This window comes from Sapajus apella, unplaced genomic scaffold (assembly GCF_009761245.1).
Source record: "Sapajus apella isolate SASKATOON/1434 unplaced genomic scaffold, GSC_monkey_1.0 scaffold36, whole genome shotgun sequence".
NCBI classification, from domain to species: Eukaryota; Metazoa; Chordata; class Mammalia; order Primates; family Cebidae; genus Sapajus; species Sapajus apella.
The window spans coordinates 11,032,330-11,055,290 of record NW_022436976.1 but is presented as its reverse complement, the minus strand read 5'-3'; the positions used below and the strand labels follow the sequence as shown (position 1 = coordinate 11,055,290).

The following is a 22,961-nucleotide window of genomic DNA, read 5'->3' as shown; positions in this document are numbered from 1 at the left end:
TCCAGCAATTTGTCTTCTGCTAGGAGGAGACAGATAACAAACAATAAGTAAAACGTTTGTCATAAGATGGTAATAAATAGTAGTAAATAAGATGGTATGTAATGATAAATAAATAAATAAGGCTGGAAAGGAGGCTACAGGGAGAGAAAGGAGTGACTGGGAGGGATTCTAATTTTAGAGAGATAGTTAAAGACGCCTAACTAAGAAGGTAACATTTGCAGAAATTCTTGAACCGGATGAGCAATCAAGACATATGGTCATCTGGAGGAAGAATTCTCTAAGTAGGGAGAACAGCAAAGTCTACGTCTGAGGCAGGAGAGTTCCTGGATCCTTTCATACTGACCACAAATGGCCAGTATGACCCAAGTGCAGTGAGCAAAGGGAGTAGAATAGGATATGTGGTCAGAGAGTGGGTCAGACAGTGAAGGATCTTACAGGTCATTGTTAGGACTTTGGCTTTCATATGAGTAACTTGGGAAGCTATTGGGGCATTTAAGCAAAGAAGAGACATAATCAGATTTATATTTAAGAGGACCACACTGGCTACTGGGTGGAAAAAAGATGGCAAAGGGAAGGGGGCAAGGACAGAAGCAGAAAGACTAGTCAGGAGATCCCTGAACTAATCTAAAAAAGAGATGATTAGCTCCTTGAACTAAGGAAGAGGTGGTGAGAAATAGTTTGGTTCAGGGTACATTTTGGAGGGAGACCTAAGGAGGGCTCGAACATGGGTATGAGAGAGAGAGAAATCAAAGATAAGGTAGAAATCAAGGCATTTGGAGCTGGCATTAATTGAGACAGGGAAGACGTTGGGGTGGGGAACAATTTTAGGGATAAAGTCGCAGATTAGGAATTCAGTTGTGGACACATTAAATTTGTGATGCCAACTAAATATTCATGTAGAGATATAGTATGGGTGGTTGGATAGAAAGGTCTGGAGCTCAGGGAGCAGATTTATTTGGAGATGTAAATTTCAGAGGTCAGCATGTAGATGATGTTAAACCCATGAGACCAAGTGAGATCATCAAAGAAGTAAATACAAACTTAGAAGAGGACTAAGCTTCTTGTGGGAAGGAAATGCAATGTTTAAAAGATGTTGGAAAGATGAATAGAACACATTAAAAAGAGACTGATGGGAGTAGCCAGAGAGTTGGAAGAAAATATAGAAGAATGTTGTGACCTGGAAGCCAGGTGCAAAGAGATATTTTAAGGAGGAGAGATTGATTAAATACTATTGTTAGATCAAGTAAATGTGGATTTAACAATAACCATTAGTTTAATAATGTTGCAGTCGATGGTATTGTTTGGGGACATTGAAGTAGGGATAAAAGCTTGTATGGGAGTGAGAGAAAAGGATTTAGATAGATGAATGTAGACTATTCTTTTGAGGAATTTTGAAAAAAAAGAGGTACATAGATATGGACCAATAGCTGGAGGGGGATGTGGGGTCAAGGGGAAAAATTGTTAAGGTGAAAGAAATAACAGCAGTGAACAAAACAGATAAAAATATTTGCCCTTAAGCAATTTTTCTTCTAGTAGAGGGAGACAGGAAACAAATAATAAATAAGTAAAATATTACACGATGGTAATAAGTGGAAATGAATAAGATGGTATAAGATGGCAGGTAAATAATGATAGAAAGGACACTAGAAAGAGAGAGGAATGGCTGGGTGGGATTATAATTTTGAATAAACAGTGAAGGAAGCCTCATTAAGAAGGGAACATCTGCAGAAATACTTGAGGAGGATTAATGATCAACCCATACGCTTTGTATATTGATGGAGATAAAATAGTAGAGAAGGAAAAATGATAATAAAAGAAAAAAACAACATTTCTGAAGTGATGTGCTTAAGTATGTGAGAGGATGAGATTTCGTGGGAAATGGATGCCCTGGTCTCAGAAGCACAGGCAGTTCACCCACGGGGAACTAGAGGGAAGGCAGAATGAGTATATGACATATATGAAGATAGGTGGGCAAATGGATGACAACGTGGAGATTTTAAAAGTTGTCTTCTGAATGCTTGTACTTGCTCAGTGAGACAGGAAGCAAAGTCAGAGGCTGGCATAGAGATTGGGAAAGAGATCTTGGAGGTTCCAGGCGAGAGGAAAAGGTGTGAAATTGTTTTCTAGGGCAGTAGACTATAGAATGGACAAGGGTCTGTGGTTTGGTTGAGGGACAGCACTAATGGCCCACTTGAAGTTAGGTCCTGAATTTAAATGACTGTTGCATATTTTTCTCCAAGAATACACAGCTGCCTGGGTTCAGGCAGGGAGTAGGCTAAGAGCTATCTTTACAGTCAGGTTTTGCCAGGGACAGGGAACAATGGAATTGAGAATATGTATAAGGGAGTGATTTCACTCAGGGACTGTGGAATATAAGTCAGGTAAGAAGGGAGATGCAAACGTGAAGGAACTGAGCGATACTTTGGACAGGTTAAGATCAGTGGTTTGCAGGTGCCAGTAATGTAAAAGAATTATTGGAGTTGAAATGTCAGAGGAATTGAGATGATCAGAGAAACTGATATTACAAAGGTGAGCAATTATTAATATTGACAAGGTCAAGGGTTTGCCTTTGGGGAAGTGGGTAGAAGTGGTCACAGAACTAAAATACCAACATCCCAAGTGGGCTTTAGTCTCAGAAGAAGTAAGATTTCAAAAGCCTTTGAGGAGATGAGGAAACAAAGAAATAAAGCAGATTTACAAACTAATCCTAGGGACCAGGTTTGGGTATAGTTACCGGCACATGGAACCAAGAAGAATAAAAAAAGTCAGAAGTCTACTACTAAGTTTCTGAGGTAACAATAATGCTAAAAAAAAAAAAAAAAAAAAAAAGTTAAATTTTTTTAAAAAGAGCTAGCCTTAAGAAGCCTTTCACTGTTAAAATAATATTTGTGATATGAAACTTGCACAACAAGAAGTGAGCTTCAAAGCAATATGGCCCTCAACACAGCATACTTTCCAGTGCTCAGCATTCGCATGGTCTGGAGGCTAAAGGACAGAAAATTACCCCCCAGGTGGCCAAGCAAAGAGCTATAGGAAGCAACGGATGAGGGAGTTCTCAGATAACACAGTCCAGGTGGAATAAAAGACTGTTCTCCATTGCTGCGATCCAGAAATGGCTGTGTATTTATCACTCCTTCTTTTCTAAATGGGAGTTTGTAATTCTAATTTTTCTGTCCTTGTTGCTCATTATACATATAGTGTCAAGACTTCATAAAGAGAACTATGCATCATCTATAGAACCCAGGCTTTGAGTTAAAGATAGTACTACATGAGACTATGGGTTCTCCTTCGGGAAGAAGGGTGTTCTAGAGGACAGAGAGGTAGACTACAGAAAATACACTTAACAATTCATTGAGGTTTGTGTCTCTTATTCCATTTGTTGCATGATATAGAAAAGGCAGCTCAGCTCACACCTACATTGCTCAATTCCCTTCTCCTTGAATCTGGGTGTAACCTATTTTTTGTGGGATTAGAAACATTTAAATTTCTTTTTTTATAAACTTTAAGTTCAGAGGTACATGTGCCGGTTTGTTACGTAGGTAAACTTGTGTCGTGGGGGTCTGTTGAACAGATTATTTCATTAGCTAGTTATTAAGCTGAGTATCCATTAGTTTTTCTTCCTGATCTTCTTCCTCCTCCCACCCTCCACGTTGAGAGAGGCTCCAATGTCTGTTGTTCCCCTCTTTGTGTCCATATGTTCTCATCATTTAGCTCTCATTTATAAGTGAGAACATGTGGTATTTGGTTTTCTGTTCTTGTTTTAGTTTTCTAAGGATAATGACCTTCAGCTCCATACATTTCTCTGCAAAAGACATGACCTTGTTCTTTTTTATGGCTGCATAGTATTCCATGGTGTTTATGTACCACATTTTCTTTATCCAATCTGTCACTGATGGGCATTTAGCTTGATTCCATGTCTTTGCTATTGTGAATAGCGCTGCGGTGAACATACACATGCATGCATCTTTTAATAGAATGATTTATATTACCTTGGGTACATACCCAGTAAGGAGATTGCTGGGTCAAATGATATTTCTGTCTTTAGGTCTTTGAGAGGTGTGACCACTTACAACCAGTTTGTGTCTGTGGCATATGAGTAGAAATGCAATGTGTAAAACTTCTTATCCAAGGCTTTTAAGAGCAGGAGTGTTTTATTCATCCTCACTAAGTCCTTTTTGTTGCTGGATGCAGATGATGGGGAGGATTTAAGGAATAGCAGAGTCACCCTTAAGTGCTTAAGCCACCCTTAAGATGGAAGGACCCTAAAGGAGAGTACCGACTGATCACAAACGCCTGCCTTGTACTGTTACATGGTCAAAAAATAAATGTTACTGTGTGAAGTCACTGAAAAACTTGGGTTTATTAGTTATAGTAGCTAGCTTTACTCCTAATACAATGCTGATCTTGATAAAAAAGTCTCCATTTCTCTGGGCTGCAAATATTTATTTATAAAAGTAAGTGGTGGTACAAGACAATCGAGCTTCCTAAGTGATTCTAAATGATTAATTTCTGCTTAATTTTGATTGTATGTAAACAAATATAAGCTCAGATTTATGTCTTCCCATCTTCTAGAAATCTATAATTCTCACACACACACACACACACACACACACACACACACAGAGAGAGAGAGAGAGAGACAGAGAGAGAGAGAGAGAGAGAACTCAAATCGAATTTCTGAATTTTTTTATCCAAGAATATTTGGAATGGCTGACACCATCAGTGAGTCACCTTTTGCCTTACCTGTGTGGTAGGGCACTGTAGGTTTAGCATCATGGAGGGACTGGTACAACGTAATAGGTTAAAGTAAAACAAAATGGTCTTGTTCCTGTTAAGAAAGAAAACAACATAATCTTTTTAGTGACCATGGAAATGTTCCATATCATTTCAGACCCTGAACACTTTTGATAAATAACCTTTAATAATTGGCTTCATTATATCTAAACAGCTGAAATACATTCCCCCTCTCCTTTAAATACCCAACCTTTAAAGTATTTTTTTAGTAGTAAAAAGTTGAAGTAATCAAACTATCCATCAACAGGAGATTGGTTAAATAGATTTGCATACCCATAAAGTAGAACATTACATTCACATTGAAAATAATGTTAAAGAACATATTTAATGGATGGTGAAATTCACAATACATCAATTTTAGGAAGCAGATTACTAAAAAGTATTAACATATAATTTGATTTTAATTTTATAAAACAGATATAACATGAAGAAACAACTTATTACATCTGAATGTTGAGATTATATTTTAGTTAATTTTTGTGCTTTTGTGGATTTCATAAAGTGAATATATATTACTTTGGTAATCAAAAAAACATAAATGAATTAAGTTATATTTTCTCTCTGCTGAAAATTATAGCCAGTAGCAGACTAATGGGGCAGGTTGATACTTATTATCACTAGTTTCGAGTGGTATATTACGCTGCCATTTAGCAAGCCATGGTTCTCTTGAATCCCAATCTTCTTATCAATAAAATGAAAATAATACTATTCCTACCTACTTCACAGAGGTATTGGGAGGGCCTAAGTAATGTGCAGTGGATTTCAGGCAAGTGGTTGCCCAACTTCAGCATGCCCAAGTAAAACCTGAAGTGTTGGTTCAAAATCTTGATTCCCGACTCTTTCCCAACCCCCAGGAGTCCAGATATTTAGATATGGGGCCCAGGAATTAGTATCTTTTCTTCTAAGCTCCCCAGTGGATTCAGATACAGTGTTCTGTAAACCTTATCTTAAGAAACATACCCCTAAATATTCAGGAAGAATGTTTCCTAGCTCTTTGTCAATTCTCCAATTAATGTGACTACATGCATAGCACAAAATGTAATGGGCTGTTGAGCAGTACTTTTCCTACTGACTCAAAATCAGTAAGTAGGATCCAAATCTAAGGATAAAGAAAGTCTTCCACAAGAAATTAGGGCTAGATCCTTAAATCACTTCTACCCACTTCCTGCTTCTGTCTACACAAGCCAATGGTGTGGGGAGGGAGGTGCATCAGAGACAGTGGAGTTGGCAATAATGATTGCAGTTAATAGAACTTTCGTTTCCATCCTCACTGAGGAGAGGATGAGTTGTTTCTTCCAAATCCCAAGTTATAGAGGGTTCTAAAAGAATCTCTCATAGAGACTAAAGGTGCAGTAAGAAGGGTAGACCAACATCTCAGTTTCCGATTGAACATCTCTTATGTGGCAGACCTGCTAGTCCTGCTAGTCAGCCTTTCATGACCATTTCAGCAGGGAGAAATGAGACCCAAAGAGACCACAAGAGAACTGAAAAAAAGTCAGTGAGGCAGAAAGAGGTCAGCAGTAAAACACCCCATTACAGTAGGATATGGAGTCAATAAATGGGCTCGAGTCTCCCTGGTGGTACCTCAACTGACATTAAGAAACTGTGGAGGTGGCTGGGCATGGCGGCTCATGCCTGTAATCCCAGCACTTTGGGAGCCCAAGGCAGGTGGATTACGAGGTCAAAATATCGAAATCATCCTGGCCAACATGGTGAAAACCTGTCTCCACTAAAAATACAAAAATTAGCCAGGCATGGTGGCACACATCTGTAGTCCCAGCTGCTTGGGAGGCTGAGGCAGGAGAATTGCTTAAACCTGGGAGGTGGAGGTTGCAGTGAGCCAAGATTGTACCACTGTACTCCAGCCTGGTGACAGGGCAAAATTCCATCTCAAAAAAACAAAAACAAAAACAAACTGTGGAGGTGAGTCACCATGGATGTAGTTGAAGGGGTTTGGAAGAGGGCAAACCAAAGCTGATCACTTACATCAAAGAGCTATTCCGTGAGGACTTCCCCAGAAAATGTCCACCTGCACCCTATGAGAGTCAGCCCTTGGATGCCTGCCCCAGTGAGTGTTCATGGCTGGTCAGTTATGTCCTAGCCACAGTGACAACAACAACAGCAAAGCAAGTCCACAGAAACATCCTAGTTCTTTTTTCTTTAGTAAGAATGGGCAGTAGCCAGGAAAATAATGCATCATCCCTTTTCTTCTCCTTCCATCCCTCACAGCATAATGAATGAGCTAGAACCAGAAAGGAAGAGAGGAGACGAGAAATAGCAGGCCAGGTCCTCTCTCCCACTCCAAGGTCTTTGGCAGAGTGAAACCTGAGCTTGCAGATTGGAAGAAATAAAACTGAAATCTTAAATTGGACTACATTGCAATTTTAACAATAGAAAGTGTCTGAAAGCTATGTAATTTGCCCGAAATATCAAAGTGAGAAGGGAGATCTGAAGGAGCATTGTTAAAGGCAATGATATGAGAAAAATAAACCCATTCTATGTTTGCATCCCACTGATTTCAAATGGCTGAAGCTGGTTATAAATTCATAATAAATATGTACAAGGCTACTACTTTGAGATCTACAAGTATTAGCTTGAGTATTTCACCACCCAAGCAACTACATCCTCAACACAGTCTCACAGTGCATGTGATTCAAATTTGTACTTAAGCAAATGAATAAATTATACATATCATGGATCACTGGGGTCCCTTGCGGGTAGTTAAAACTGTGAATGGTAAATCAGTAAGTGCCAAGAGTTCACCATAGGTAAAATTGATTTATAAACTGCAAACTGCTATATAAACTCAAGTTATTCACCACATTATATTATCCTCAAGGGTAAGGTTTATATCTTATTCATCTTTACATCCCTACCTTGCCAGAACCTAACCTCATACTTGGCCCACTCTAGACACTTATCAGATGTTTTGGAATGAATGGGACCAATTCCAAAATAAGTTTTAGAAAAGATTTATTTCAAAGTTTTTTTCAAGTAAGTCGTAGAATCATCCTTAGTATTGCAGTACAAAGCTACAGTCATTTTACCACAGCCTCTGATATTCTCAAATTTCAATGGACCTCAGATTTTTTAGGTGCAAAGTAGATGGTGGTGTTTGCAGCTGAGCAATTCTGTGGGAATAACTGAGGAAGTAACTCATAATTTAAATTATATTTCTATCAAGAAATAAAATAGAAACAACAGCAAACTGCTAGTTCAAGATGATGTACCAGCACTTAAGCCTGTCTTTCTTTCCTGAGACTCAGTGGAATAAAATAACGAAAGTACCAAAAGATGAATAAGCCTCACCACACAAGATAAGAATGTGGAGGATGTGATTTGCTCACAATTGTATGGGAGAGTTCAGCAATATTTGGAGCATGGGATGCATATTGAAATGTGCTGAACAATGAATGCACCATACAGGGGTATAGAGACAGTGTGACAGAATTTGCCTGTTAGAAATCATGAAACATGCTAGACTCAAAGTTGAGAGTGAGAAATGTAGTCAAAGCAGAGAGATTAATTGAAAGTTTATATACAGATTTTTAGTGCAAATCACAACCACTGTATTTCACCCAGACCTCTATGCTTAGAATTCCAGCATTCAGGAAAAAAACAAACAAACAAACAAACAAACAAACAAAGGCAGAAACAGATACCCCTTTTATTGAATGAACCTTCTGAGGATAGCAAAGGCTTCTGTGAAATTCAGGACTCTAGACTACACCCTTTCATTTTATGGCAGGGGTGTCCAATCTTTTGACTTCCCTGGGCCACACTGGAAGAAGGAGAATTGTCATAAGCCACACATTTAAAAAAGCCACCAACACTAATGATAGCTGATGAGCTAAAGCTAAAATTGCAAAAAAAAAAAAATCTCACAATGTTTTAAGAAAGTTTATGATTTTGTGTTGGGCTGCACTGAATGCCATCCTGGGCCACATGGGGCCCATGGGCCATGGATTGTAAAGGCATGTTTTATGGTATTTTGAAAGCCAGTGCCTGACATCCAGCGTCCCACCAATTCATTCTGTAACGGAACATGACAGTCAACACAGCCCTGTCACCCTACATGGTGCAGAGGTATTTTTGGTAAGATGATCAACTAACACAGCAGCAAATCATATCCACCCAAACAACCCAGTCCTTTTTTTTTTTTTTTTGTAATGGATAATCAAGTAGTATCAGACACATATGAGGAATGTAAATGGATAACTTTTGTAATTCTAATACAGATGGGGTTTCGCCATATTGGCCAGGCTAGATGTCTTCACATTTCTGAAAGGAATTGTTTTTCAAGCTACAGTTCTATAGATACACCATCAATCAAATATAAAAAGAGAAAAGAAAAGATGAAGAGACAAAAAAAGACAAAGAACTCAGCAAGTTTGCTTCTTATGCTTTCTTTTTTTAGGAAGGTAATTGAGAATATTCTCTATCAAAACAGGGGTGTCAACAGAAAGAGAAGCAGCCTTTGGATATAGGAAACAATAAATTTACATGCTTATACTAAAAATTATTTATATATAATTAAAAATTTAACTGGGCATTCTGTGCTTTTATTTCATAAATCTGATAACTCTAGAAAAAGACAATTTAACAAGGTAGAGAAGTCCCAGAATTAAAGCTATGCGATAGGTCTACAGTTTGCCAGGTCTTGAGTAAAGCAAAAGATAGCACTCTGCAAGGTAGACCTTCAGAAAAAAGGGGGCCTCTGAAAAATAGTGTGATTGAGATGGCAAAAAACCCCACAGAAAACAAAAAACACATACACACATTTTCCTGCTGCAGGCAAATCTTGTGGGCAAAAAAAAAAAAAAAAAAAAAAAGTGCTAGAAAGTCACTATTTTGAAGCCAACTAAAATGTGAGATGATCCTATGCTGCTAATGAAGTGTGAGATGGAGCTTTGATATCAAGGACATGGTACAAATAAGAATGTAATGGCCTGACAGTGAATATGGTTTGCACACTTATAACAAAGCAAAAGTTTTTTGTTTTGTGTTTTTTGTTTTTTTATATCATTTTCAAATACTGGAACCAACCTACCAACAGAACATGCAAGATTCTGTTGAAGTTGCAGAACTGAACATAATGGTGACAAATTTGATCATGTAAAATGGCATTTACAGAAAGTGTATTTCCAGAAAGTAAAAGGTGAAAAGGAAAGAAAAGGTGAACAGAAGGGTAGCAAGGATAATATCCTCTTAAATAAAGATGAGCCAAGGCACAGACGAAAGTTAGGACAGGAAGTAGAGGTATTCCACGCTATCTAAAGTCATTAAAGTACTGTAACTGTAAGGTAATCTAAAAGTAGTCATTTAACTACCAAATATAGGAGGAGGGGAATCAGAAAAAGAGATAATGTATAGGAGTTAAACATCTTCATTTCCCATAGCAGTGTGTCAAAGGATATTATCTAAAGTTAATAAGCACAAGTAAAATAAGCTTATTATTTAAAGCTCTATAAAAGCAAGCTTCCAGAAGAACTAAAACCAGAGAGAGAAGAGATTGTCCCAGTGAAAGAAAAGTGTGGGTGAGGAGTCCTAAGATGAGAGACCGTTGCTTTTATTACAAACTCTTTATTACTGTTTTGTTTTCACATGCATAGATTATTTTGATACAAATTTTAAACATTAAACCAAATTTTGTGTGGAGGCTGCTAATATGTTCAATCCAAGAGATTTGTGAGATACCCTTGCCATTTTGTCAGAGGTCAGTGAATAGAAAACTAAGTTGTTATTGCTTCACATAGATGCTGCATCAAATGCAAAGCTTAAATGGGAGGGACTTCAAGATGGCTGACTAGAGGCATATAGAACCCACCTTCACTACAAAGAAGAACCAAAATAACAGGTAGATAATCACACTTTGTATAGATCATCTAAGTGAGAATGTTGAAATTCAACAACAAAGTGACAGGAAACACCTAAGGCATGGGAGGAGAGTGAAGAGAGACAGCATACTCAACCAGGATCAGCTGGGAACCTAGAGAGACTTTCCAATGCAGGAAAAGGATGAAAGATCCCTAGCAGCCTACATTCCCAACACAGACTTCTGCAATTCTAGCCATGGGCGAGCCCCTTGACCCACTCAGGCCCTGAGACTAACATAGCAAATTGCCTGGAGACTGCACAATAGCATTGCTCCAGAAAGAGAGCTCATATTGGGTCTCACACTCCTCCCTGAATTCTAAGATGAAATAGCAAGGCACCATTTTCAGAGGCCGGTACCTATCATACTGCATCCTGTCCTAGGGCTCATTAACCCTTGTATCTCCACATCAATGGAACCCCACTGATATCCCCTACTGGCAGCCAGGTGCTGCTGATGGCTGTTGTCACCAAGGCCAAAGTGCAAGCCATTGGCAGTGATCCCACTGTGCCCAGTGTCAGGGCCACCACACATTTACAAGTTCCCTGAGGAAAGACTATTCTGTTTGTAGCTGCTGACTAAGGCCAACTTGTGTGATTATTAAAAATTAAAATCATATCAAGTTTCTTCTTAGACCACAATAGAATACAATTAGAAATCAATAATAATGGGAGGAAATGGGAAACTGTATAAACACATGGAAATAAAATAACATGCTTCTGAATGACCATTAGGTGAAGAAAGAAATTAGGAGGATATTAAAAAATTTGTTGAAACAAATGAAAATCAAAACACAACATACCAAAACCGATGGGATAGAGCAAAAGCAGCGCTAAGGGGAAAATTTATGGCAACAAACACCTACATCAAAAAAATAGAAAGACAATCTAAAAATCTGACAATGTACCTCAAGGAACTAGAAAAGCAAGAACAAACCAACCCAAAATCAGTAAAAGTAAATAAATAAAACTCAGAGGAGAACAAAATAGAGACTAAAAATATGGAAACAATTAACAGAACACAGTTTTTATTTGAAAAATATAAAATTAATAAGCTTCTAGCTAGGCTAACCAAGAAAAAAGAGAGAGAAAACTCATATAAATAAAATCAGAAATAAAAGCAGAGATATTACAACTGATACCACAGAAATGCAAAAGGCTATTAGAGACCGTTATGAAAAACTATACACTAACAAACTAAAAAAATGGATAAATTCATGGACACATACAACCTTCCAAGGTTGAATGAAGAAACAGAAAAACCAAACAGACCAATAACAAGTAATGAAACTGGATCAGTAATACAAAGTTTCCCCACAAAAAAAGTTCAGGACCAGATGGTTTCACTGCTGAATTCTATCAAACTTACAGAGAAGAATTAAAACCAATTCTCTTCAAATTATTCCAGAAAATTGAAGAGGATAGAATTCTTTCTAAGTCATTCTATGACGTCAGCATTGCTCTGATACCAAAACCAGACAAGGACATAGGAAAACAAACAAACAAAACACACCACACACACACACACATACACACACAACTACAGGTCAATATCCCTGATAAACATACATGCAAAAATCCTCAACAAAATACTAGCAAACTGAATTCAGCAACATAGCGAAAAGGTAATTCACCATGATTAAGTGGGATTTATTTTTGAGATGAAAGGATGATTCAACATATTTAAATCAGTAAGTATGATACATCACATCAACAGAATGAAGGACAAAAACCATATGATCGCCTCAATAGACACTTTTAATAAAAAAGCATTTGATAAAATTCAACGGCCCTTCATAATAAAAACTCTCAATAAACTAGGCACAGAAAGAACATACTTCAGCTTGGTGCGGTGGCTCACTCCTGTAATCACAGCACTTTGGGAGGCCAAGGTGGGCAGATCACGAGGTTAGGAGTTCAAGACCAGCCTGGCTAACATGGTGAACCCTCTACTACAAATACAAAAAGCAGCTGGGCATGGTGGTGTGCACCTGTAATCTCAGCTACTCAGGAGGCTGAGGCAGGAGAATTACTTGAACCCAAGAGGCAGAGGTTGCAGTGAGCCGAGATGGCACCATTGCACTCCAGCCTGGGAGACAGAGCAAGACTCTGTCTCAAGAAAGAGAGATAGAGAGAGAGAGAAAGAGAGATAGAGAGAGAGAGAGAGAAGGAGAGAGAGAAAGACAGAAAGAGAAACAGAAAGAAAAGAAAAGAAAAGAAAAGAAAAGAAAAGAAAAGAAAAGAAAAGAAAAGAAAAGAAAAGAAAAGAAAAGAAAGAAAGAAAGGAAGGAAGGAAGGAAGGAAGGAAGGAAGGAAGGAAGGAAGGAAGAAGGAAACGAATGAACATGCCTCAACATAATAAGGGCCATATATGACAAAGTCATAGCTAATATCATAACGAATAGAAAAGCTGAAAACCTTTTCTCTAAGAATTGGAACAAGACAACAATTTCATCACTCCTATTCAACATAGTATTCAAAGTCCTAGCCAAGAAAAATCAGCAAGAGGAAGAAATAAAAGACATCCTAATTGGAAAAAAGAAAGTAAAATACCCATCTATGCAGATGACATAAACTAAATCTGGAAAAACCTAAAGACTCCACTGAAAACTTTTAGAACTGGTAAGTAAATGTAGTAAAGTTGCAGGATACAAAATCAACATGCAAAACTTAGCAGCATTTCTACACACCAATAATGAATTAGCCAAGAAAGAAATAAAAAAGGCAATCTCATTTACAATTGCTACAAAAAAATACATAGGGATAAATTTAACTAAGGAGGTGAATGACTTCTATAAGAAGAACTATAAAACATTAAAAATATTGAAGAAGATATAAACAAATAAAAAGACATCCCATGCTTATGAGATCTGAATAATTAACATTGTTAAAATGACCATATTACCCAAAGCAATCTGCAGATTCAACACAATCTCTACCAAAATACTAATGTCATTTTCACAGAAATTTATTAAAAAGTCCTAAAATTCATATGGTACCAAAAAGGATCCTAAATGGCCAAAGCAGTCCTGAGCAAAAAAGAAAAAGCTGGCAGCATCACACTAACTTTAAAATGTATTACAAGGCAATAGTAACCAAAACAGCATGGTATATCAAAACACACGTAGAGCAATGGAGCAGGATAAACAGCCCCAAAATAAATCCATTTACAACCAACTGACTTTTGACAAAAGTGCCGAAATATACACTGGGGAAAGGACATATTTTTCAATAAATGATGCTGGAAAAATTTGCATATCCATATGCAGAATAAAACTGGATCCCTATCTTTCACCATATTCAAAAATTAACTCAAAATGTATTAAATACTTAAACATAAGACTCAAAATTATAAAACTACTATAAGAAAACATAGGAGAAACACTTCGGGACATTGTTCTGGGCAAAGATTTTATTGATCACCCTTAGAAGCTCAGGCAACCAAAAGAAAAATAGACAAATAAGACTATATTAAACAAAAAAGCTTCTGCATAGTAAAGGATATAAATCAACAGAGTAAAATGACAACTTATTTAATGGGAGAAAATATTTTTATACTATTGACCTGATAAATGACTAACATCCAGAATGCACAAGAAACTCAAGCAAGCAACATCTAGAAAACAAATAATCACATTACAAAATAAGCAAAGAATATGAACATACATTTCTCAAAAGAAGACATACTAATGACCAGAAGGTAATAAAGAAAAATGCACAACATAACTAATCACCAGGCAAATGCAAATCAAAATCATAATGAGATATCATCTTACCCCAGTTAGAATGGCTATTAGTAAAGACTCAGAAAATAACAGATGCCGGTGAGGATTCAGAGAAAAGGGAACTCATACACTATTGGTGGGATTGTAAATTAGTACAGCGACTATGGAAAATTGCGTAGTGATTTCTCAAAGAACTAAAAATAGAACTACCATATGATCCAGCAATCCCACTATTAGGCATTTATCCAAAGAAAAGGAAATCGGTATATCAAAGGAATATCTATACCTTCACGTTTATTGCAGCACTACTAACAATAGCCAAGATATGAAAGCAACTTGTATTCTTTGGCAGATGAATGTATAAAAAAAAAGTGTAATACTCTTTAGCCATAAAAAAAAAAAAAGAATGAAATCACATCTTTGCAGCAACATGATTGGAAGTGGAGGTCATTATGTTAAATGAAATAAGCAAGCCACAAATAGATGAATATCCAATTTTCTCACTCATATTTAGGACCAAAAAAGTTGACATCATAGATGTAGAGGCTGGAAAGGGTATGTGAGTGGGGCAAGGGCTGGGAGTGAAGAGAAGGTGGTTAATGGGTTAATAGGTAATGGGTACAAACAAACAATTAGAAGGAATACATTTTAATGTTCCATAGCAGGGGAAGATGACTGTAGGTAGCAACAATGTATTGTATATTTCAAAGTAGCTAGGAGAGGGGACTTAAAATGTTCTTAACACATAAAATAATAAATACTTGGGTGATGAATACACTAAATACCCTGATTTGAATATTACACATTCTGTGCATGTAACAAAATATCATATGCCCACCATAGATAGGTACAAATACTACATATCATTTTTTAAAAATCTTAAATAGAAGAGCATTGTCCTCTTAATCTTTCTTGTTTCCTTATGTGAACCTCATGGGACCAGGTATTTCAGTCTTAGTAATGATGCTGCATCAGACAATGTTCAGTTATTTTAGCACCTTTACAAGCTGAAGTTTTTGTAGCCGCCAGTAGGTGGCATCAAAAATCAATCAAGTTCTTGCTTTTTTTGTGGAAATCTCAAAGAAAAGGTCTGTACGCAAGTGTCATGAACAACTTTCCTGGAGCTCAAGAGGCAAAGAAAGTTACACACAACAACAAAGCACTCCGTTTTTCTTTGAAGTCTCTGTTTCATCTCTTTTGACACTTTAAAAACCCCTGGTGTTTCTCCTAGAGTCTTTTTGGTTAGATAAAGTACAAAAGGCCAAACACTACATCTCAAATATTATCACACCACCTCTAAACATGGACCTTATGCTCAGTTATTAAGGAATGCCTTCCAGAGTTGGGAATCAAAGGATTGCTTTACGTACATCATGACAATGGTTAAAGTCTAACAAGTAAGCTCCCCCATTTTAGAGCTGCCTAAATTTCTTACACATCCTAACATAGATGCATTTTATTTTGGCATAGAAATACACACACACACACACACACACACACACACACACACTCTCTCTCTCTCTCTCTCTCTCTCTCACACACACACACACACACATTTATTTGTGGAGTTTTAGAACATGTAATGACACTTTTTACAAGCTATGTTCAAGATTTTTAGTTCTGGGTTAAACAAGTAAAATGGAAAAGCAAGTTCACTGCAACTCTGTCCGCGTGCAGCCTAAACAGCAAAAGATTTAGGGTTAGAATGTGCTACCTTTGCCATTTAATAGACAGTTGACCCTTAGCAAGTACTTTAATCTTTCTGAATTTTAGTTTCCTAAATTTCTAAATGGTAGTAATAGTAATCAGGCTCACTTAGTAGTGTTGTTGAGGACCTGATCAGATCCTTAAGCTGACGTGCACTTTGGGAGCAAGTCATTCTTATCTGTGTTACTCCATTTTTCTCATTCATTTAACAATGAATTTACTGAGCACATATTGTAATGCCAGACAATGCTGTAGGTTCTGAGGATACAACAGTGAAAAAGACAGAGAATGGCCCTGATTTCAAAGAACTTTGGGTCCAGCCCGGGAAGATAAAACTAACCAATTAATAACCAGGATAAATGCAGACAGCGATAAGTATCTAAGACAGTAAATCAAGATCTTGTGCCACAGACTAGGGAAAGTAATGGTGGAGTTGTGTGTGGCTGTTTCGGATGAGATTGTCAGCACAATATTTTAGTTTTAAGATAGCACACTGCACTGAACACAATAGATTGAAATCCTCAGCTTTCTTGACTCTATCTCTGACGACTAAGAGACTTTTGAAGAAAAAAATCTGTGTCTTATTCGCTCTACTATATTGCATAGTGGCTGGCCTATTGGAGGACCTCAGCAAATGATGAGGTATGGAATATGAACGTGCTTTATAAACAGAAAGTCAATGCATATTTCTCCTATATGACTATTCTCTCATTTAATTTTTGCTTCATTATCAGGAAATTAAGACTGAGGTAGCTTGTGTTCCATGCCTATAGGTCAGTGCTATTAAGAGGTAAAGTCAGAATTTGACTCCAGGGTATATATTCTTTTGGAAAAATATTTACTTTTTTTCTTTTAAAAGGGCTTTAATAACGAAGACAATCTCTTTTCTCAGCATACATTCTTCTCTTTTAAATTCTTTAACTTTCAAAAATTTGGGGGGAATATAAAAGTAATATACATTTTTGGTAGAAACTTGCAATGCATAGAAACATAAAAGAAAATAAAAATACTCATAATTTTCTTTCATTAATCTATAATGATATCTGCCATTAATTTTTTCATTTTTATTTTTAAAAAGTCAGACAAGGTCTGGCTCTGTTGCCTAGGCTGGAGTGCAGTGGTGCAATCTCAGCTCATTGCAACCTCCACATCCTGGGCTCAAGCCATCTTCCCATCTCAGCCTCCTAAGTAGCTGAGGTTACAGGCACTCCACCATGCCCAACTAATTTTTGCATTTTTTTTTGTAGAGATGGGGTTTTGCCATGTTGCCTAGTCTGGTCTTGAACTTCTGGGCTTAAGTGATCAGCTTGTCTTGGCTTCCCAAAGTGCTAGGATTATAGGCATGAGCCACCATAGCTGGCCTAATTTTTCAATTAAAAAAAAAGCTTAATATTCTTCTGCGTACATGCTTATTGTGAACCATTGAAGCAGCTCAAGAAGGTATAAGGAAGCAAGAATGTTCTTTTAAAAGTGTAAAATGGATTGGGTCATTCTTGCTGAACACCTTTCTATGTCCTTCTCTGCACTTATAAATAATCCAGATACTTTATCAGAGTCTATAGGACACACAAAATATGACTTCTACCTGTTTCTCAGACAGCTGCTTATTCCACCACCCTTTTTGTCAGCTACCCTTTGGCCTCCTGGATTCCTTCTCATGCTATTCCTGGAGTATCTTAGGGGCGCTCATGCCTCAGGACCTTTGCACTTATTGCCCTGGCTTGAATGCACTTCCCAGGGCTTTTGAAAGGCTGGGGTTCCTCCTGGTCTTCCTAACTTAGTTCAGAAGTCACCTCCTCATGAAAGTGCTCCCCTAACCCCATAACCACCAATCATTCTCCATTAATCCTACAATTCTATAAATATACTCTTGCATTTTCTTCGGTTACTTTTATGGTTTTATATTTTATATACAAAATCATCATTGCTTTAGTATTTCTTTTGGCATAAGATGAGATAAATATCCAATTTTATTTTTATTTTTATGAATGGCATTTCAGTTGATTCAATACTATTTATTTAATAATCTTTCTTTCTGGTATTGATTTGAAATCCATCTTTATCACATTCAAAATTTATATTTTTAATTGATTTCTTTCTGTCTGGTTTTATGATGGTTCCACACTGTTATAATGATATTACTATTATGATGTATTTATTCCAATATTTTCCCTTGATACCATTTGATATGGTTTGGCTGTGTCCCCACCCAAATCTCATCTTGAATTATAGCTCCCATAATTCCTACATGTTGTGGGAGGGACCTGATTGGAGATAATTGAATCATGGGGGCGGTTTACCCATACTGTTCTCCTGGTAGTGAACAAATCTCATGAGATCTGATGTTTCCAAAATGGAAACCCCTCTCACTTGGTTCTCATTCTTTCATTCTTTCTTGCCTGCCACCATGTAAGACATGCCTTTTGCCTTCTACCAGCCACATGGAACTGTGAGTCCATTAAGCCTTTTCCTTTATAAATTACCCAGTCTCAAGTATGTCTTTATCAGGAGTGTGAAAACAGACTAATGGACTTTATTTTATACAATAAAACTTATGCTTACAAAGTTTTTAATATTCATTAAAATCTTACATTTCTGTAAATATTTTACAACTGAAAGTCTAAATTTAGAATAACATTAAAGTTTTAAATAATACACATTTATTATAAGAATTAAAACAATCGTGAAGCTTAAAATGTACATTAAAGCAGCTGATAGAATTCAGAAACAAATATATAAATTTATATATCATTTATATTTATTATTTGTTATATAATATTTGATTTCTATTTCAATCCATATACAAAAACAAATTTCAAGGAAATTAGAAATTTAAATATAAGAAGGAAGCCATCAAAATACTAGGGAACTATTGGAGAATATTATTTTCATGGGGAGAAATGCAATGATAACATATCCGCCAGAAACTATAAGGAAAAATCAACAGAATCAACTGTTAAACATACGAACATAATTTTCAGTGGCTCCATTATATTTCATTATTTTGATAGGCCATAATTTACTATCATCCACATATTGTTGGATATCTGTGTAGTTTCTAATATATTTTTATTTTGAATAATACTTTAATGAACATGTGTGGGGAGAGGATTATCTTTGAAAGATCATTATGTACTGAAATTTGTGCTGTCACATTTTTGTTTGACATAAGTAGGTCATTGGCTTAGGTCTGGAGAACTTATTGTTACAAATTCCCTTTTAAAAATAAACCCTCTTAAAGGACTAGAGATTTAGAGATTTGTATGGTTTCTTTTACCACTTGGTGCTCTCTTTGTCCTTTATAGCATGAAGGTTGCAAAGGTTTTGTGGGCAATGTCTAGGATTTTCTGAGTTATTGAAGTTAAAATAAGAATGACCTCCCTGGATCAAAATTTAGTCTAGTTGTCTCTAACAGGCAATGAGGAGTCAACTAGTGCCCTGTACATTTACCCTGACATGATTAGGGATTTGCCCCCTCCTTAAATTTCTGGGTTTTCTTGATAATGATAATTCTGCTTCATGAATTTTGTTAACCTTTTTCCGAATCTATTTCTTTTCTTTTTATTTACATCTTTAGATTATTTTTCAAAATATCAATAGTTTTTTGGGGTACAGATGGTTTTTGGCTCCATGGATGACTTCTTTGATGGTGCATTGTGAGATTTTAGTACACCCTTCACTTGAGCAATGTACACTGTACCCAATATGTTGCCTCTTATCCCTCACCTCCTCATAGTCTCCCCACCCTCGAGTCCCCTAAGTCCATTATATCACTCTGCATGTTTGAGTGTGTGTGTGTGTGTGTATGTGTGTGTGTGTCCTCACAGCTTAGCTCCCACTTATAAGTGAGAACATCCAGTATTTGGCTTTCCATTCCTGAGTTACTTCACTTAGAATAATGGCTTCCAGCTCCTTTCAAGTTGATGCAAAAGGCATTATTTCATTCCTTTTTAAGGCTGAGTATTCCATGGTTATATACAACATTTTCTTCATCCACTTGTTGGTTGATGGGCACTTACATTGGTTTCATATCCTTGTTCTGCTACAAACATATTTTAAATAATGATTCTTTTCCTTTGGGTAGATACCCAGTAATGGGATTGCTGAATCAAATGGTAGATCTATTTTTAGTTCTTTAAGGAAACTCCATACTGTTTTTCATAGTGGTTGTACTAATTTACATTCCCACCTGCCATGTAAATATGTTCCCTTTTCACCACATCCATGCCAACATCTATTGTTTTTGACTTTTTAATTATGGCCATTCTTGCTGTAGTAAGGTGGTATCTCATTATGGTCTTAATTTGCATTTCCCTGATGACTAGTGTGTTAAGCATTTTTTCATATATTTGTTGGCTATGCTTATATATTCTTTTGAGAAATGTCTATTCATGTCCTTAGATCACTTTTGATGAAATTGTTTGCTTTTCTTCTTGATGATATGTTCGAGTTCCTTGTAGATTCTGAACACTAATCCTAAGTTAGATGCATAGTTTGCAAATACTTTCTCCCACCCTTTGGGTTGTCTGTTTGCTTATTTATTTTGCTGGGCAGAAATTTTTTAGTTTAATTAGGTCCCATTTCTTTATTTTTTTTGTTGTTGCATTTGCTTCTGGGGTCTTAGTCATGAATTCTTTACCTAAATCAATGTCTAGAAGAATTTTTCCAATGTTTTCTTCTAGAACTTTTATAGTTTCAGGTTTTCGATTTAAGTCTTTGCTCCATCTTGAGTTGATTTTTGTATGAAGTGAGAGATGAGGATCCAATTTCATTTTTCTACTTGTAGCTTGCCAGTTTTTCCAGCACCGTTTGTTAAACAGGATGTCCTTTCCCCAATTTATGTTATTGTTTGCTTTGTCAAAGATCAGTTGGCTGTTAAGTATTTGGCTTTATTTCTGGGTTCTCTATTCTGTTCCATTGGTCTATGTGCCTCTTTTTATACCAGTACCATGCTGTTTTGGTGACTATGGCCTTAACGTATAGTTTGAAGTCAGATAATGAGATGTCTCCAGATCTTACTTAGTCTTGCTTTGGCTATGTGGGCTCTTTTTTTTTTATTCCATATAAAATTAGGATGCTTTTTCTAGTTCTGTGAGGAATTATGGTGAATGGGAATTGTATTGAATTTGTAGACTGCTTTTGGCAGTATGGTCATTTTCACAATTTTGATTTTACCCATCCATGAGCATAGGAAATGTTTCAATTTATTTGTGTCATCTATAATTTCTTTCAGCAGTGTTTTGTAGTTTTCCTTGTAGAGATCTTTCACCTCCTTGGTTAAGTGTGTTCCTAGGTACTTTATTTACGTAGATGTTGTAAAAGGGATTGAGTTCTTGATTTGATTTTCAGCTTGGTCATGGTTGATGGATGCTACTAATTTGTGCTACTAATTTGTGTACATTGATTTTGTAACCTGAGACTTCACTGAATTCATTTATCAGGTCTAGGAGCCTTTTGGATGAGTCTACAGTTTTCTAGGTATGTGATCATATTATCTGCAAATAGTGACAGTTTGACTTCCTCTTTTCCAACTTGCCCTTTAGTTCTTTTTTTTTTTTGTCTGATTGGTCTGGCTAGGACTTCCAGTACTATATTGAATAGAAGTGCTGCATGTGGACATCCTTGTATTGTTCTAGTTCTCAGAGGGAATGCTTTCAACTTTTCCCCATTTAGTATGATGTTGGAGGTGGGTTTGTCACAGATGCCTTTTATTACTTTGAGGTAAGTCCCTTCTATTCCTTTTTGTTGAGGGCTTTCATTAGAAAGCAATGCTAGATTTTATCAAATGCTTTTTCTGCATCAATTGAGATGATCATAGGATTTTTAATTGTTTATGTGATGTATTATATTTATTAACTTGCATATGTTAAGTCATCCCTACATTCCTGATATAAAACCCACTTGATCATGATGTATTATCTTGTTGATGTCCTGTTGGATTCACTTAGCTAGTATTTTGGTGAGAATTTTGCATTTATGTTCATCAGGAATATTGGTCTGTAGCTTTCTTTTTTGTTATGTTCTTTCCTGGTTTTGATATTAGAGTGATACTGGCATCATAGAATGATTTAGGGAGGGGTCCCTTTTCCCCTACCTTTTGGAATAATTTTAGTAGGATTGGTACCAGTTCTTAGAATATTGGTAAAATTCAGGTGTGAATTCATCTGATTTTGGAATTTTTTGTTGGCAATTTTTTAAATTACTGTGCATCTATTTTTAAAGTCTGTGTATCCCATGTTGGTGGTATAGTGGTGAGTGTACTGCCTTCCAAAATCTGTGTATCTCTTGAAATAATATGCTCTATGGTTATAAGTGATCTGCATAGACAACATAACTGAAGTGTCCTCAGCTATGTTTTTTGTTATTGTTGTTGTTGTTGGAAGTGAGGGATGTGGTTGCTTTGGGGTTTTTTGTTAACCATCTAAAACCAGCTTTTATAGAAACTGAATTGGTTTTGAAGAACCAGAATACCCAGCAACAATCCCACGTTTCCACAGAGAAGAAATGGACCAGTGAGATAAGAGGGAAGGTTTTCTAAACATGTGAGATGTATGGGGGGGTTGCTTACATGTGTGGTTTGTTTTCTTAGGTTAGAAAAATAGACAATGTGCTTTCAGGAATGAAAACTTCTATTATGATTATCATTAAAAAGAAATTTGATGGAACATTCTTCCTTGTTTGTTTCAGCTAACCAGGGACATTGTCCACAGCAGCCAAGTTGCCTGGAAAAGGATACCAAGCATTGAAGACTTTCTGGGTGTTCTCCTCACTTCGAAATGTGGAATGATTTATCAGTAGACTATAAATAATCCTAACAACTGGACTGTCTAGCTTTGTAGCAGCTACTCACAACTCAGTTTT

At 36.6% G+C, this 22,961-nt stretch overlaps 1 protein-coding gene across 3 annotated transcripts in view; it reads right to left on the bottom strand.

The window, feature by feature from the left end:
- The window catches only part of SLC44A5 (solute carrier family 44 member 5), a 408,769-nt gene that overhangs the window by 56,433 nt on the left and 329,375 nt on the right, over nt 1–22,961 (bottom strand). For all 3 annotated transcript variants that reach the window (XM_032296576.1, XM_032296574.1, XM_032296575.1), the window contains exon 5: nt 4,744–4,828. In XM_032296576.1, coding sequence (XP_032152467.1) covers nt 4,744–4,828 — 85 coding nt within the window. The remainder of the gene's footprint in view (nt 1–4,743; nt 4,829–22,961) is intronic.